Below are 16225 nucleotides of genomic sequence, written 5' to 3'. Positions count from 1 at the left end.
ATTCCTTTACTGTTCAAAAATTTATCTATCCTTGCCTTAAAAATATTCAATGAGGTAGCCTCAACTGCTTCACTGGGCAGGGAATTCCACAGATTCACAACCCTTTGTGTGAAGAAGTTCCTCCTCAACTCAGTCCTAAATCTGCTCTCCCTTATTTTGAGGCCATGCCCCCTAGTTCTAGTTTCACCCGCCAGTGGAAACAACCTCCCTGCTTCTATCTTATCTATTCCCTTCATAATCTTATATGTTTCTAGAAGAACTCCCCTCATTCTTCTGAATTCCAATGAGTATAGCCCCAGTCTACTCAGTCTCTCCTCATAAGCCAACCCACTCAACTCCGAAATCAACCTAGTGAATCTCCTCTGCACCCCCTTCCAGTGTCAGTATATCCTTTCTCAAGTAAGGATCGAGTAACTGAGATTGGGTTTGAGAATGACCAATGCCAACACATGTATCGCCAACATTTTCATTGCACAACTGCTCACCGTTTGTTAACCCTGATCCACGTTGCCCTCAGAACCCCAGCCAATTTAAATGACTAATCTCATTCCTCTTACTCTCTAAGTTCAGTTTAGTGTTCCTTTTAGTCACCCCTCAGCTAATATAATGCAATCAGGATACTAACTCCATGAAAGTACCAGCAATTAGTTTTGAGGTTTTTAACTGCGATGTTTTAATCACGGGGCTGGCGCAGTGGTTAGCACTGCTGCCTCACAGCGCCAGGGACCCGAGTTCGATTCGCGACTTGGGTCACAGTCTGTGCGGAGTCTGCACATTCCCACCCGTGTCTGCGTGGGTTTCCTCCGGGTGCTCCGGTTTCCTCCCACAGTCTGAAAGACGTGCCGGTTAGGGTGCATTGGCCGTGCTGAATTCTCCCTCAGCATACCCGAACAGGCGCTGGAGTGTGGCGACTCGGGGTTGTTTCCACTGGCGGGTGAAACTAGAACTACGGGGCATAGCCTCATTGCAGTGTGAATATAAGCCGACTTGTGACTTATAAATAAACTTTACTTTTTTTTAAAGCACACACCTGAAACCTGTGTGCAATTGTCCTCTTGATGTGCATATTAGGAAACCATAACTTATTAATACTTAGGCCGATTTATTTTCAGTTGGGAAATGGAACAGTTGGATCTATATCAAGGTTTGAATGGGACATCGCATCGCCGTTCCAGAGATTACTGATCATTTACTTTGACTCGGTAAGAATCTGCCTACATTTTTGACAATTCCCAGAAAGAGGGAAACAGTCTGGATGTCCCTAAATGCTTTGCAGTCGATTGGGCGGCACGGTGGCACAGTGGTTGGCACTGCTGCCTTGCAGCGCCAGGGACCCGGATTCAATTCCCGGCTTGGGTCACTGTCTGTATGGAGTCTGCACGTTCTCCCCGTGTCTGCGTGGGCTTCCTCCGGTTTCCAGCCACAGTCCGAAAGACGTGCTGGTTAGAGTGGATTGGCCATGCTAAATTCTCCCTCAGTGTACCCGAACAGGCACCGGAGTGTGGCGACTAGGGGATTTTCACAGTAGCTTCATTGCAGTGTTAATGTAAGCCTACTTGTGACACTAATAAATACTTTTGAAGTATTGTAAACTTAGTATTGCTGCCAGGGTATTCGTGGGTAAACCACCCAGTCAATTTTAACTCCCTCCCCACCTGGACTCTGTGTGGTGGGATGACTCGGAGTTGGCTCCAATCTTAACCATTTGCTCGGCACTTTATTAGTCCAACTTGTAACTTATCCAATCGGACATTTATTTTGGATTAAGGTGAACAGCATAGGTTCACAACAATAACATGCAAATATTGTTCATTTCTTGTAAACTGTTCAATGCGCAAGTTTTCTGCAATGATGCACACTTCAGACTTAGTCAGGAACACAAAAGGTATTTATTAATGAGGAGACACTTGTACGGAGGTCTACAGCCTTATGGTTGCCTTAGAGAGGCTCACCTTGGTTCTTACATGTCTTCTACATTTCTTCTCGATACCTTCTGCCTAAGAGCGGACTCCGCCCCCTCGGGTGTGATCACCCACTCCTGGTCACAGTCGGTCCCTTAAGCCAGGTGACCCTCTTCAACTGTGCTGCCCTTAAAGGGACAATCACCACAACCCTCCCCCTTTAACTCTTTTAAATAATCGTGAATAACCAAGGTACCCAACCCAAATTCTAACAAAACATTATGTATGAATTAGACAATTATAAATTGAGTCTTTGAAGGGGGTTTCTCTGTTCCTTGTGGAGCGGTATAATTCTATAGTCTGAGGTGCGTCCACAGGATCAACACTAACAAGAACTGCAATAACAAGTGCTTCTTCTGGCACAGGTAGTTCAGTACTATTTGCTCCCATGGAGGCATCAGTTATGTCCATAACAGATTGAATCGGTTTATTTGGCAGCATGAGCTTTCGGAGTCTCGCTCCTTCTTCAGGTGAGTGAGGAGTTGTGTTCACAAACAGGGCATAGATCGACACAAACTCAATTTACAAGATAATGATTGGAATGCGAGTCTTTACAGGTAATCAAGTCTTCAAGGTACAGACAATGTGAGTGGAGAGAGGGTTAAGCACAGGTTAAAGAGATGTGTATTGTCTCCAGCCAGGACAGCTAGTGAGATTTTGCAAGCCCAGGCAAGCCGTGGGGGTTACAGATAGTGTGACATGAACCCAAGATCCCGGTTGAGGCCGTCCTCATGTGTGCGGAACTTGGCTATCAGTTTCTGCTCAGCGACTCTGCGTTGTTGTGTGTCGTGAAGTCCGCACACATGAGGACGGCCTCAACCGGGATCTTGGGTTCATGCTTGAGAGAGCTCGTTCTGCCAGCCCTGTACTGATCACACTCTGAACTGAGCTTAAACAGCAGATTGCATAAACATACAGTCTGAAACCAAAATATATCTCAACCCTTATCTGGTTCTTGTAAATGTTTTCCGCAAGCTGTCTCTACCTGGCAAACACAGGTCAGTATGAGTTTTAACAACACCAGGTTAAAGTCCAACAGGTTTATTTGGTAGCAAATACCATTAGCTTTCGGAGCGCTGCTCCTTCGTCAGATGGAGTGGAAATCTCCACTCCGTTTGACGAAGGAGCAGCAGATTTCCACTCCATCTGATGAAGGAGCAGCGCTCCGAAAGCTAATGGCATTTGCTACCAAATAAACCTGTTGGACTTTAACCTGGTGTTGTTAAAACTCTTACTGTGTTTACCCCAGTCCAACGCCGGCATCCCCACATCACAAACACAGGTCACGCAGTTATCAAAACTTGTTTTGCTTGCTATGTACTTTTCAGGAATGCGGTCAGTTTTTAGCTAACCCAGCATGCCTTCTGGGTTTTAAAATGTTGTCGAGTTTAGCGGTCAATTCTTTTGAGCTTAGTAGAGTGAGTTTCATGGGCAGAAATATCTTAAAATGAAGTATTTCCCTAAATGAGGCAAACAGAGCTAAGCATACATAAGATAGCTCAGTAACGCTGACTGCTGGAGCATCTCGCTACCCTCAAGTGATGCATATATTTGAGTGATCCATCCCTCCCTCCATCTCTACTGGTTATGAAAGAAGTCCAGTCACTCAGACAATGATTTGATTTGATTTATTATTGTCACATGTATTAACAAACAGTGAAAAGCATTGTTTCTTGCACGCTATACAGACAAAGCATACCGTTCATAGAGAAGGAAAGGAGACAGTGCAGAATGTAGTGTTACAGTCATAGCTAGGGTGTAGAGAGAGATCAACTTAATGCAAGGTAGGTCCATTCAAAAGGCTGACGGCAGCAGGGAAGAAGCTGTTCTTGAGTCGGTTGGGACGTGACCTCAGACTTTTGTATCTTTTTCCCGGTGGAAGAAGGCAGAAAAAAGAATGTCCGGGGTGGGTGGGGTCCTTAATTATGCTGGCTGCTTTGTCAAGGCAGCGGCAAGTGTAGAAAGAGTCAATGGGTGGGAGGCTGGTTTGTGTGATGGATTGGGCTGCATTCACAATCTTTTATAGTTCCTTGCGGTCTTGGGCAGAGCAGGAGCCATACCAAGCTGTGATACAACCAGAAAGAATTCTTTCTATGGTGTATCTGTAAAATTTGGTGAGAGTCGTAGTGGACGTGCCAAATTTCCTTCGTCTTCCGAGAAAGTAGAAGCGTTGGTGGGCTTTCTTAACTATAGTGTCGGCATGGGGGGGACCAGGACAGGTTGTTGGTGATCTGGACACCTAAAAACTTGAAGCTCTCGACCCTTTCTACTTCGTCCCCATTGATATAGACAGGGGCATGTTCTCCTTTATGCTTCCTGAAGTCGATGACTATCTCCTTTGTTTTGTTGACATTGAGGGAGAGATTATTGTTGCCGCACCAGTTCACCAGATTCTCTATCGCATTCCTGTACTCTGTCTTGTCGTTGTTTGAGATCCGACCCACTACGGAGTCGCCAGCAAACTTGAAAATCAAATTGGAAGGGAATTTGGCCGCACAGTCATCGGTGTATGAGGAGTACAGCCGGGGGCTGAGGATACAGCCTTGTGGGGCACCGGTGTTGAGGATGATCGTGGAGGAGGTGTTGTTGCCTATCCTTACTGATTGTGGTCTGTGAGTTAGGAAGTTCAGGATCCAGTCGCAGAGGGAGGAGCCGAGGCCCAGGGCATGGAATTTTGAAATGAGTTTTGTCGGAATAATGGTGTTGAAAGCTGAGCTGTAGTTGATAAATAGGAGTCTGACGTCGGTGTCTTTGTTATCTAGGTGTTTCAGGGTTGAGTGCAGGGCCAGGGAGATGGCGTCTGCTGTGGACCTGTTGCAGCAGTAGGCAAAATGTAGTGGATCCAGGCAGTCTGGGAGGCTGGAATTGATTTGTTCCATGACTGACCTTTGGAAGCACTTCATAATGGGGCGAATTTTCCCGTCCTGCCCACCACGGGAATCAGAGTAGGCAAGGGGCGAACCATGAAAAGACCTCTTGACCTCAGGCGGGATTTAATGATCTCGGGACAAGTGTTGCTGTAAAATTCCGCCTAATAATTCCAAGGATCTAACTTTGATCCACTACCGAAGTTTCATATCCTGACACACATTATATTATCTGCTTAATCTGCGTTTTTATTGTCGCAGTGGTGATGGCTCATTGAGGAGAGCTTGGGGCTTGTGTGTCCACTTTTATTGGTAGACTTGAACTCCATACTGTTCCAAATATGGTGCTGCAAGTTACTTTGCCTGCCTTCCATTCACATGGCCAGTTCAGCAATCTTGATCTGGCATGTCAGCTTCTTTCTCTGTCTGAATTGCTGATTCTTGCTGTCAGTTTCACGGTTTTATCCTTTCAGTTAATTTCTCATTGCCAATCTTCCTTTCTTCAAGCTCTTATTCTCCTGATTCAATTCTTCACTAGATTTGCTTTTATTCTCTAGTTGCTTTTACATGCAGTTCAGTCTACTCTCCATTGTCTCGTTAAGTTCTCCTAATGCATAACTTAATTTTGTCAACTTTTGAAACTTTTCTTTCAAGTTTGCTGTCAGTCACTTTATCGTGTTGTTTTAATGCCTTCTCTCGAGATTTAATTCCTTTTGCTGATTCCTCTCTATGTTCAATAGTTCCTGGTTTCTATTCCTGCGTTTCTTCCAAAGGAAATCCATCATGTTCTTACTGGACATATATGTTTGGCTCCATTGTTGGTCAAGTCTGTCTCCAGCAAAAGTGTTGACTTGTTTCCATTCTGCAATTTTCTTGGTGCCCTTTATTTGGTCACTTATTGTCCTTTATTGTCCTCCTTCTGGGATCATTCATCATTGCCCCCCGTTTGGGGTGTTTTAGTTCCCTCTGACAGGGGGAAGACCCTGAGGTCTTCATTGCCTTCTCTGAGGTCTAATGTGGCTTATGGACATTTCTTTTGAGAGTTACCCGCTATCTGGGGTCTTATCCAATTATCTTTTGCCCTCTGTTCCTTCTTGTGGTTGGTGCATTAAATGCATTCCTACTTTGAATGAATTGCCACTTTAAGACTGTCAACTTTTTTTTTCACCGTCATCAGCTGGTGGTTCTCTCTCTGCTTTTCCCGTGCTTTTGGTGCAAAACTGGCAGGTCCGCCTTTGAACTTCTTTTCTACTTCTAAAGCTTCTCTTCCAACCCTCCGAAACATCCCCTTTTTACTGAGAGGAAACTTACTCTCAGTCATCTCAGCAACATGTTTTCCTTTAGCTGCATGGGGAGTTCTTTTCTTTCTTCTTGATTTGATTTTTGATTTGATTTATTATTGTCACATGTGTTAACATACAGTGAAAAAGATTGTTTCTTGCGCGCTATACAGACAAGGCATACCGTTCATAGAGAAGGAAAGGAGAGGGCACAGAATGTAGTGATACAATCATAGCTAGGATATCAAGAACTAATTGGATTTTCAATTAATTGGATTTCAATTTTTAATGACTCCTGCTCCTACTCTGCCCAAGACCGCAAGGAACTACAAAAGGTCGTGAATGTAGCCCAATCCATCACGCAAACCAGCCTCCCATCCATTGATTCTGTCTACACTTCCCGCTGCCTCGGCAAAGCAGCCAGCATAATTAAGGACCCCACGCACCCCGGACATTCTCTCTTCCACCTTCTTCCTTCAGGATAAAGATACAAAAGTCTGAGGTCACGTACCAACTGACTCAAGAACAGCTTCTTCCCTGCTGCTGTCAGACTTTTGAATGGACCTACCTCGCATTAAGTTGATCTTTCTCTACACCCTAGCTATGACTGTAACGCTACATTCTGCACTCCCTCCTTTCCTTCTCTATGAACGGTATGCTTTGTCTGTATAGTGCGCAAGAAACAATACTTTTCACTATGTTAATACATGTGACAATAATAAATCAAATCAAAAATCAAATGCAAGGAAGCGAATTGAAAGCTCTATCACCTGATGTGTCAACCAATTGGAATTTAATTTTTAATGAGGAGGTTTCACAATTTGCAAGGTATTTTGTGAAAATTGAAACTTGTCTCAGACTGTAACACTACAGTCCGCAGCCTCTCCTTTCCTTCTCTATGAACGGTATGCTTTGTCTGTATACCGCGCAAGAAACAGTACTTTTCACTGTATACTAACACATGTGACAAAAATCAAATCAAAATCAAAGACTGAGTTAATCATTTTTTAAAGTTGTGTTTATTTGCACATTTCAATCATGCCTGCATTATGTGAAGTTCTGTTTTTCTTCAGCATCACTGAATAAAATAGAATAGAATCCGTACAGTGCAGAAGGAGGCCATTTGGCCCATCGAGTCTGCGCCGACAACAATCCCACCCAGGCCCTATCCCGTAAACCCACACTTTTACCCTGTTAGCCCCCCTGACTCTAAGGGGCAATTGAGCACGGCCAAGCAGCCTAACCCGCACATCTTTGGACTGTGGGAGGAAACCAGAGCACCCGGAGGAAACCCAGGCAGACACAGGGAGAACGTGCAAACTCCACACAGACAGTGACCCAAGCCGGGGATCGAACCCAGGTCCCTGGCGCTGTGAGACAGCAGTGCTAACCACTGTGCCACCGTGCCGCTGTGGTGAACCATCGTTGGTTCACCACTGGGGTTTGTTACCATGTTACTGTTGGGCTAGGGTGTTATTACTGTGGGGGTTGTACTATGTTGTTGGGTTAGGGTGTTTACCTGTTATGAGAGTTATCGTGGCACATTCCAGTGGGGTCCCGCCTCCGGTGGCAGGGTATAAGACCCCCTGCTCCGGCAGGACCCCTTCAGTCTGAACTGGTGTATTCGTGTTAGTAGTTCCCTTGTTACTTTATTAAAGCCTTCAATACCGAAGCCTTGATTCCATGTGCTTATTGACGCGCATCAGCCGCCCAAAGGAAACCATTGTTGAGTATCTTCAGGTGAATTATCTTCCCCATATTGCTGCGCCATTTTCTTCATTTCACATATGCAGAGTAATCCTTTTAGCTAATTCGTTCGATAAGTAAATGTTGATTTTTTTCTTTGATTTTACCAACAGCTTTCAAACAAAAAAGACACTTGCTTTGCGTTTAAAATATACCAGTTCTTCAAAGTCGGACTGATCCAACCAGCTTCTGTCAAGATTTATGAATATTACGATGCAGGCGAGTACTTGTAAAGCTATTGTCACAGGGTGATAGAGGTCTGCAGCTTGGAAACAGGCCCTTCGGCCCAACTTGTCCATGCCACTCAGTTTTTACCACTAAGCTAATCCAAATTGGCCAAGGGACATGGACATGGTTCCACAGGAGCAGGCTGAGGGAAAGGGAGCTTGTGTGTGCACTAATTTATTTAATTATTTTTCAGTTAAATTCGTGAAAAAAATCGGAGGTTTTTTTTCTAAACAGGAAATAGGCCCAGCAGCAGCCTGGGAAGGTTTTGGAGGGTTTAAAAGTAGGCCGCACCTTTGAGCGGGCAGCGTCGTTAGCGGGCAGCGGAGTGAGCAGGGGACAGAGTGAGAGCTATAAGGGCTTTGGCTCACAGGGCGTCGGCGAGGAAGGTTGTTTGTTTGTTTCTCTTCGGTTACACCCCCTTTTTGTTTTATCCCAAAAACTAAAAAGGACATGGCTGGTATGAGTGGGAGGCCAGTATACTGCATTCGGTGTGGGATGTGGGAGTTCCTGGAGACAACTTGCCTCCCGGAAGTCCATATCTGTGCCAGATGTGTGGAACTGCAACTCCTGAAGGATTGTGTAGGGGAGCTGGAGCTGAGGCTCGATGAACTCAGTTTAGTTAGGGAAAATGAGAGAGTCATAGATAAAAGTTATAGTCAGGTAGTGACACCAGGGTCTCGGAAGGAAGACACGTGGGTCACGGTTAGGAGGGGTAATAGTCAGAAGGGTGATGTGCCAGAAAGTACCCCAGTGGCAGTCTCCCATAAAAGAAAGGGATGGGCAACAGATGGGAGAAGGGAAGGGAGTGAGCAGTCTGTGGAGGGATCCCCTGTGGTTGTCCCCCTCCAAAATAGGTATCTTGTTTTGGATTCTGTGGAGGGGGATGACCCTCCAGGGGTAAGCCACGAGGACCAGATCGCCTCCACGGAGACAGGCTCAGGGGTCCGGAAGGGAAAGGAGAGCGATAGTTGTGGGGGACGCAATGGTTAGAGGCACGGACAGGCGCTTCTGTGGGACTGAACGAGAATCCAGGATGGTAGTCTGCCTCCCTGGTGCCGGGGTACTGGATGTCTCCGAGAGGGTAGGAAGCATATTTAAAAAGGAAGGTAGTCAAACTGATGTGATTGTACACATTGGGGGGAATGATGTAGGTAGGAAGAGCAGGGGGGTCATACGAGAGAAATTCAGGGAGTTGGGTGCTCGGCTAAAAAGTAAGACCTCCAGGGTGGCAATCTCTGGACTGCTCCCGGTGCCTAGTGCAAGTGAGGCTCGGAACAGGGAGATTCTACAGTTGAACGCGTGGCTAAAGGACTGGTGCAAGAGGGAGGGTTTTAAATTCATAGATAACTGGGAAATCTTCAAGTCAGGATGGCAACTGTACAGAAAGGATGGGTTACACCTTAACTGGAAGGGAGCAAATATCCTGGCTGGGGGTTTTGCTAGAGTGTTTCGGCAGGATTTAAACTAGTGTGGCAGGGGGGTGGGGAACAAAACAGGAGGTCAGTAAATACTGAGGCTGGGGTCGAGCTGGGGGCCAGGGCAAGGCTAGCTAAGAAGAGGAGCACTCTGGAGGAGGAGGACCTGACTGGGCCTGGAGGTCTGGAGTGCATCTGCTTCAATGCGAGGAGTGTAACGGGTAAAACAGACGAACTTAGGGCCTTAATGCTTGTGCGGAATTTGGATGTGGTTGCGGTGACGGAAACTTGGTTAAAAGAAGGACAGGACTGGCAGCTGAATATTCCGGGGTATAAGTGTTTTAGGCGAGACAGAGGAGGGGCTAAAAAAGGTAGGGGAGTAGCGATATTAGTTAAGGAGCATATTACCGTGGTGCAGAGGGTAGACAACTTAGAGGGGTCATGTACTGAGTCGCTGTGGGTGGAACTCAGAAACAGGAAGGGTGCAGTCACTATGCTGGGGGTGTACTACAGACCACCCAACAGCCCACGGGAAGTGGAGGAAAGGATATGTCAGGAGATTCTGGATAGGTGCAGAAAACATAGGGTTGTTGTAGTGGGGGACTTTAATTTCCCAGGCACAGACTGGAAAGTGCTTAGAGCTGGGGGACCGGATGGGGAGGAATTTGTAAAATGCGTACTGGAAGGTTCTTTGGAACAGTATGTAGATAGCCCGACTAGAGAGGGGGCTATACTGGACCGAGTTCTGGGAAATGAGCCCGGTCAGGTCGTCAAAGTTTCGGTAGGGGAACATGTGGCAAATAGTGACCACAACTCTGTTAACTTTAGGATAGTAATGGACAAGGATGAGTGCTGTCCTACGGGCAGGGTGCTAAATTGGGGGAAGGCTGACTATAGCCGGATTAGGCAGGAATTGGTGGATGTTGATTGGGAGAGGATGTTCGAGGGTAAGTCCGCGTCTGGCATGTGGGAGTCTTTTAAGGAACTATTGATAAGGCTGCAGGATAGGCATGTGCCTGTAAAAAGGAAAGATAGGAAAGGTAGGATTCGAGAGCCGTGGATAACCAGGGAAATTGAGGATCTGATTAAAATGAAAAGGGAGGCGTACGTTAAGTCCAGGCAACTGAAAACAGATGGAGCTCTGGAGGAATACAGAGAGAGTAGGAAAGATCTCAAACGGGGAGTTAGAAGGGCAAAAAGAGGTCACGAGATGTTCTTGGCAGGCAGGATTAAGGAGAATCCTAAGGCATTCTATTCATGCGGTAGGAACAAAAGAGTTGTCAGGGAGAAAATCGGACCTCTCAGGGACAAAGGAGGGGAATTATGCTTAGAACCCAAGGGAATAGGGGAGATCCTAAATGACTCAAGATCCTAAATGGCAGACTCAAGTCGGTAAGGGTGGAATGGAGGAAGAGTTCTTAGAATGCTGTCGGGATAGTTTCCTTGAACAGCATGTTACGGAACCGACGAGGGAACGAGCTATTTTGGATCTGGTATTGTGTAACGAGGTAGGTAGAATTAAGGATCTTATTGTGAAGGACCCTCTTGGGTCTAGTGACCACAATATGGTCGAATTTCTGATTCAGATGGAAGAGGAGAAAGTTTGGTCTCAAACCAGTGTCCTCTGTTTGAACAGAGGGAAATATGATAGGATGAGGGATGAATTGGCTAAGGTAGACTGGGAGAGCAGGCTGGCAGGTAGGATAGCTGAGGAACAGTGGAGGATTTTTAAGGAGATCCTTTTCAGTTCTCAGCAAAAATATATTCCAGCAAAAAACAAGGATTGTAAGAAAAGGGAGAACCAGCCGTGGATAACGAAGGAAATAAAGGAGAGTATTAAAATAAAAACAGCTGCGTACAGAGTGGCCAAAAATAGTGGAGAAACAAGTGATTGGGAAAAATTTAAGAAACTACAAAGAGAGACTAAGAAAGCGATAAAGAAAGGAAGGATAGACTATGAAGCTAGGCTAGCAATTAATATAAAAAATGATAGTAAAAGTTTTTATAAATATATAAAAAGGAATAGAGTGGCTAGAGTGAATGTTGGACCCTTGGAGGACGAGAGGGGGGAGTTAATAGTGGGAAATGAGGATATGGCTGAGTCTTTAAATAAGTTTTTTGTGTCGGTCTTCACGGTGGAGGACACAAATAGTTTGCCAAATATTAACGATAGAGGGTTGGCAGCAGGAGAAATACTTAATACAATTAATGTTACCAGAGAGGCAGTGCTGGGTAGACTAATGGGACTGAAGGTGGACAAGTCCCCGGGTCCGGATGGAATGCATCCCAGGGTATTGAAAGAAATGTCAGAGGTAATAGTGGATGCGTTAGTGATTATTTATCAAAACTCGTTGCATTCTGGGGTAGTGCCGGTTGATTGGAAAACGGCTAATGTTACGCCGCTGTTTAAAAAAGGAAGGAGACAAAAGGCGGGTAACTATAGGCCGGTCAGCTTAACGTCTGTAGTAGGGAAAATGCTGGAATCCATTATTAAAGAGGAGATAGCAGGGCATCTGGATAGAAATGGTTCGATCAATCAGACGCAGCATGGATTCATGAGGGGAAAGTCGTGCTTGACGAACATGTTGGATTTTTATGAAGATGTGACTAGGGCGGTTGATGGAGGAGAACCGGTGGATGCGGTGTTTTTGGATGTCCAAAAGGCGTTTGATAAGGTGCCCCATAAAAGGCTGCTGAAGAAGATTAGGGCACACGGAGTTGGGGGTAGTGTGTTAAAGTGGATTGGGGACTGGCTATCCGACAGGAAGCAAAGAGTCGGAATAAATGGGTGTTTTTCTGGTTGGAGGAAGGTAACTAGTGGCGTGCCGCAGGGATCGGTACTCGGGCCGCAACTGTTTACCATTTATATAGATGATCTGGAGGAGGAGACGGAGTGTAGGGTAACGAAGTTTGCAGACGACACAAAGATAAGTGGAAAAGTGAATCGTGTGGAGGACGGAGAAGATCTGCAGAGAGATTTGGACAGGCTGAGTGAGTGGGCGAGGATATGGCAAATGGAGTATAACGTTGAGAAATGCGAGGTTATACACTTTGGAGGAAATAATAACAAATGGGATTACTATCTCAATGGAAGCAAATTAAAACATGCTACCGTGCAAAGGGACCTGGGGGTCCTTGTGCATGAGACGCAAAAGCCCAGTCTGCAGGTACAACAGGTGATCAAGAAGGCAAATGGGATGTTGGCCTATATTGCGAGGGGGATAGAATATAAAAGCAGGGATGTCTTGATGCACCTGTACAGGGCATTGGTGAGGCCGCAGCTGGAATACTGTGTGCAGTATTGGTCCCCTTATATGAGGAAGGATATATTGGCATTGGAGGGAGTGCAGAGAAGGTTCACCAGGTTGATACCGGAGATGAGGGGTTTGGATTATGAGGAGAGGCTGAGGAGATTGGGTTTGTACTCGTTGGAGTTTAGAAGGATGAGGGGGGATCTTATGGAGACTTATAAGATAATGCGGGGGCTGGATAGGGTGGAGGCGGAGAGATTCTTTCCACTTAGTAAGGAAGTTAAAACTAGAGGACACAGCCTCAAAATAAAGGGGGGTCGGTTTAAGACAGAGTTGAGGAGGAACTTCTTCTCCCAGAGGGTGGTGAATCTCTGGAATTCTCTGCCCACTGAGGTGGTGGAAGCTACCTCGCTGAATATGTTTAAAGTGCGGATGGATGGATGGATTCCTGATCGGTAGGGGAATTAAGGGTTATGGGGATCAGGCGGGTAAGTGGTACTGATCCACGTCAGATCAGCCATGATCTTATTGAATGGCGGGGCAGGCTCGAGGGGCTAGATGGCCTACTCCTGCTCCTATTTCTTATGTTCTTATGTTCTTATGAATACTTTGCATCGGTATTCACGAAGGAGAGGGGCGTGTTAACCGGGGTGTCTCGGAGGGAGGTGTTGACCCGTTAGAGAAAATCTCCATTACAAGAGAGGAAGTGTTAGGTTTTTTAGGGAACATTAAAACTGACAAAGCCCCAGGGCCTGATGGCATCTATCCTCGACTGCTCAGGGAGACGAGAGGTGAAATTGCTGGGTCTCTGACGGAAATCTTTGTCGCTTCTTTGGACACGGGCGAGGTCCCTGAGGATTGGAGGATAGCGAATGTGGTCCCGTTGTTTAAGAAGGGTAGCAGGGATAACCCAGGAAATTATAGGCCGGTGAGCTTGACGTCCGTGGTAGGGAAGTTGTTGGAGAGGATTCTTAGAGACAGGATGTATGTGCATTTAGAACGGAACAATCTCATTAGTGACAGACAGCATGGTTTTGTAAGAGGGAGGTCGTGCCTTACAAATTTGGTGGAGTTTTTTGAGGAAGTGACAAAAATGGTTGATGAAGGAAGGGCCATGGATGTCGTCTATATGGATTTCAGTAAGGCATTTGACAAAGTCCCACATGGCAGGTTGGTTAAGAAGGTTAAGGCTCATGGGATACAAGGAGAAGTGGCTAGATGGGTGGAGAACTGGCTTGGCCATAGGAGACAGAGGGTAGTGGTCGAAGGGTCTTTTTCTGGCTGGAGGTCTGTGACCAGTGGTGTTCCGCAGGGCTCTGTACTGGGACCTCTGCTATTTGTGATATATATAAATGATTTGGAAGAAGGTGTAACTGGTGTAATCAGCAAGTTTGCGGATGACACGAAGATGGCTGGAATTGCAGATCGCGAAGAGCATTGTCAGGCAATACAGCAGGATATAGATAGGCTGGAAAATTGGGCGGAGAGGTGGCAGATGGAATTTAATCCGGATAAATGCGAAGTGATGCATTTTGGAAGAAATAATGTAGGGAGGAGTTATACAATAAATGGCAGAGTCATCAGGAGTATAGAAACACAGAGGGACCTAGGTGTGCAAGTCCACAAATCCTTGAAGGTGGCAACACAGGTGGAGAAGGTGGTGAAGAAGGCATATGGTATGCTTGCCTTTATAGGACGGGGTATAGAGTATAAAAGCTGGAGTCTGATGATGCAGCTGTATAGAACGCTGGTTAGGCCGCATTTGGAGTACTGCGTCCAGTTCTGGTCGCCGCACTACCAGAAGGACGTGGAGGCATTGGAGAGAGTGCAGAGAAGGTTTACCAGGATGTTGCCTGGTATGGAGGGTCTTAGCTATGAGGAGAGATTGGGTAGACTGGTGTTGTTCTCCTTGGAAAGACGGAAAATGAGGGGAGATCTAATAGAGGTATACAAGATTATGAAGGGTATAGATAGGGTGAACAGTGGGAAGCTTTTTCCCAGGTCGGAGGTGACGATCATGAGGGGTCACGGGCTCAAGCTGAGAGGGGCGAAGTATAACTCAGACATCAGAGGGACGTTTTTTACACAGAGGGTGGTGGGGGCCTGGAATGCGCTGCCAAGTAGGGTGGTGGAGGCAGGCACGCTGACATCGTTTAAGACTTACCTGGATAGTCACATGAGCAGCCTGGGAATGGAGGGATACAAACGATTGGTCTAGTTGGACCAAGGAGCGGCACAGGCTTGGAGGGCCGAAGGGCCTGTTTCCTGTGCTGTACTGTTCTTTGTTCTTTGTTCTTTGGTCAAGGGTGAGGACAAGACAGAACTCACTTGAGACTGGCCATTCAGGGTGAAGGCTCTCACACGACTCTCAGCAACATTTACAGATGCACCATAGAAAGCATTCTTTCTGGTTGTATCACAGCTTGGTATGGCTCCTGCTCTGCCCAAGACCACAGGGAACTACCAAATGTTGTGAATGTAGCCCAATCCATCACGCAAATCAGCCTCCCATCCATTGACTCTGTCTACACTTCCCGCTGCCTCGGCAAAGCAGCCAGCATAATTAAGGGCCCCGCGCACCCCGGACATTCTCTCTTCCACCTTCTTCCGTCAGGAGAAAGACACAAAAGTCTGAGGTCACGTATCAACCGACTCAAGAACAGCTCCTACCCTGCTGCCGTCAGACTTTTGAATGGACCCACCACACATTAAGTTGATCTTTCTCTACACCCTAGCTATGACTGTAACACTACATTCTGAGCCCTCTCGTCTCCTTCTCTATGAACGGTATGCTTTGTCTGTATAGCGCGCAAGAAACACTTTTCATTGTATACTAATACATGTGACAATAATAAATCAAATTAAAGCAAAAACCTTGCTCTTGGCACAGGCCCACTCCCCTGCGAATGGAGTCAGGACCCACAGTTTGGGCATACCGCCATCTGTCTTCTCTCTTACGTCAGGCCGTTGCTTGACTAATCTGTGAGACAGCTCTCCCAATTTTGGCATAAGGCCCCCAGATGCCAGTAAGAAGATTTGCAAATTCTTCCCAAGGCTCTATAACTTCCATGTGAATCATTGGTCAGAACATTGAATTAGGGGTGTTGTGACGTCTTGTTGAAGTTGTACAAGACATTGGTAGGGTCACACTTGGAATACTGTGTACAGTTCTGGTCACCCTATTATGGGAAGGATATTATTAAACTAGAAAGAGTGCAGAAAAGATTGACCGGGATGCTACCGGAACTTGAAGGTTTGAGTTATAAGGAGAGGCTGGATAGACTGGGACTTTTTTCTCTGGAGCGTAGAAGGCTGAGGGGTGATCTTTTTGAGATCTACAAAATAATGAGGGGCATAGATCTAGATAGTCAACATCTTTTCCCAAAGGTAGGGGAGTCTAAAACTAGAGGGCATAGGTTTAAGGTGAGAGGGGAGAGATACAAAAGGGTCCAGAGGGGCGATTTTTTTCACACAGAG

At 46.2% G+C, this 16225-nt stretch overlaps 1 protein-coding gene across 1 annotated transcript in view; it reads left to right on the top strand.

Annotated features, from left to right (window-relative positions):
• Window positions 1-8087, top strand: part of LOC144507631 (complement C3-like) — a 132779-nt gene extending 124692 nt beyond the window's left edge. The window contains exons 34-35 of the mRNA XM_078234787.1: window positions 1113-1202; window positions 7968-8087. Coding sequence (XP_078090913.1) covers window positions 1113-1202; window positions 7968-8087 — 210 coding nt within the window. The remainder of the gene's footprint in view (window positions 1-1112; window positions 1203-7967) is intronic.
• The last annotated feature ends 8138 nt before the right edge of the window (window positions 8088-16225 follow it).

The sequence above is a fragment of the Mustelus asterias genome, chromosome 19, assembly GCF_964213995.1.
Source record: "Mustelus asterias chromosome 19, sMusAst1.hap1.1, whole genome shotgun sequence".
Classification (NCBI taxonomy): Eukaryota; Metazoa; Chordata; class Chondrichthyes; order Carcharhiniformes; family Triakidae; genus Mustelus; species Mustelus asterias.
Note: the sequence above shows the minus strand (reverse complement) of the source record. Positions and strands in the feature narration are given on the sequence as shown.